Source organism: Sinocyclocheilus rhinocerous, unplaced genomic scaffold, assembly GCF_001515625.1.
Source record: "Sinocyclocheilus rhinocerous isolate Xijiao unplaced genomic scaffold, SAMN03320098_v1.1 scaffold847, whole genome shotgun sequence".
Lineage (NCBI taxonomy): Eukaryota > Metazoa > Chordata > Actinopteri > Cypriniformes > Cyprinidae > Sinocyclocheilus > Sinocyclocheilus rhinocerous.
In genome coordinates this window covers 156,799-157,819 of record NW_015662598.1, presented here as the reverse complement: position 1 = coordinate 157,819, position 1,021 = coordinate 156,799, and the positions used below count along the sequence as shown (strand labels likewise).

General features: G+C 40.3%; 1 protein-coding gene across 1 annotated transcript in view; it reads left to right on the top strand.

Moving 5' to 3' along the window:
- The window catches only part of gna14 (guanine nucleotide binding protein (G protein), alpha 14), a 14,501-nt gene that overhangs the window by 11,476 nt on the left and 2,004 nt on the right, over window positions 1–1,021 (top strand). The window contains exon 6 of the mRNA XM_016538301.1: window positions 574–727. Within this exon, the coding sequence (XP_016393787.1) occupies window positions 574–727 (154 nt within the window). The remainder of the gene's footprint in view (window positions 1–573; window positions 728–1,021) is intronic.

Below are 1,021 nucleotides of genomic sequence, written 5' to 3'. Positions count from 1 at the left end.
AAGTGAAGTAAACTTCAATGGATTTCCCCTGCTCAGGGAGTAGGGAGCAGAGAACTCTGTGTAGGGCTCATATCGATCGGAACACAGTTCATGCACGTAGTTCACTTCTAACGAGCTGGCGCGAGGACTGGATTAACCGCTGGGCTACATCATGTGTCATTCACTGGTGAGAAATCTTTGAAAGTACTACAATACCAGGAAGGAAGATCGGGTTGTTGATATTTGTCTGCCATTCTCGCTCTGTCTGCACAGCGTGCGTGAACGCGCTGATGACGTATCCTGTCTGCGCGAACTGGGTGTGCAGAGGTATGCTAATACATACGTTGACAGGCAGGTAGGAAAGCATATTAAAACGCTCGGACCGAACGTTTTGATTGGAGGAACATTTCTTGGTCCTACACCTTCCACAGAATATATAAATACAGATAAATACATTTAGACCACTTAACTTAATGATTGCTATCGGGATGTGAAGAGACTTTCAACCAGCATAACAAAAAAATTTTCTGAAGACAATCACCTATTGCACCTTTAAGTTGCTCATTCTGTTGATGTGATTTTATACCTCCCCAGAACCGCATGGAGGAGAGTAAGGCACTTTTTAAGACAATCATCTCCTACCCCTGGTTCCAGGAGTCCTCTATCATCCTCTTCCTCAATAAAACAGATATCCTGAAGGAGAAGATATCAAAGTCACATCTTGTAGACTATTTTCCACAATACAAAGGTTGGAGTGCCAAAACCGCAGCTTAAGCATTTTTGTCTTGTTTTTCATTGAAACAACATACATTTACATGAGAAGCAACACACCATAAGGCTTGTTTTCATAGATAATTTGTCTTACCAAACTGGCAGATTTATCAATTGTTTCAGGTATAAAAATGTTAAAGGGGTCATATCATGCGATTTCAATTTTTCTTTTCTCTTTGAAGTGTTACAAGCTCTTGGTGCATAAAGAAGATCTGTAAAGTTGCAAAGACGAAAGTCTCAAATCCAAAGAGATATTCTTTATAAAAGTTAC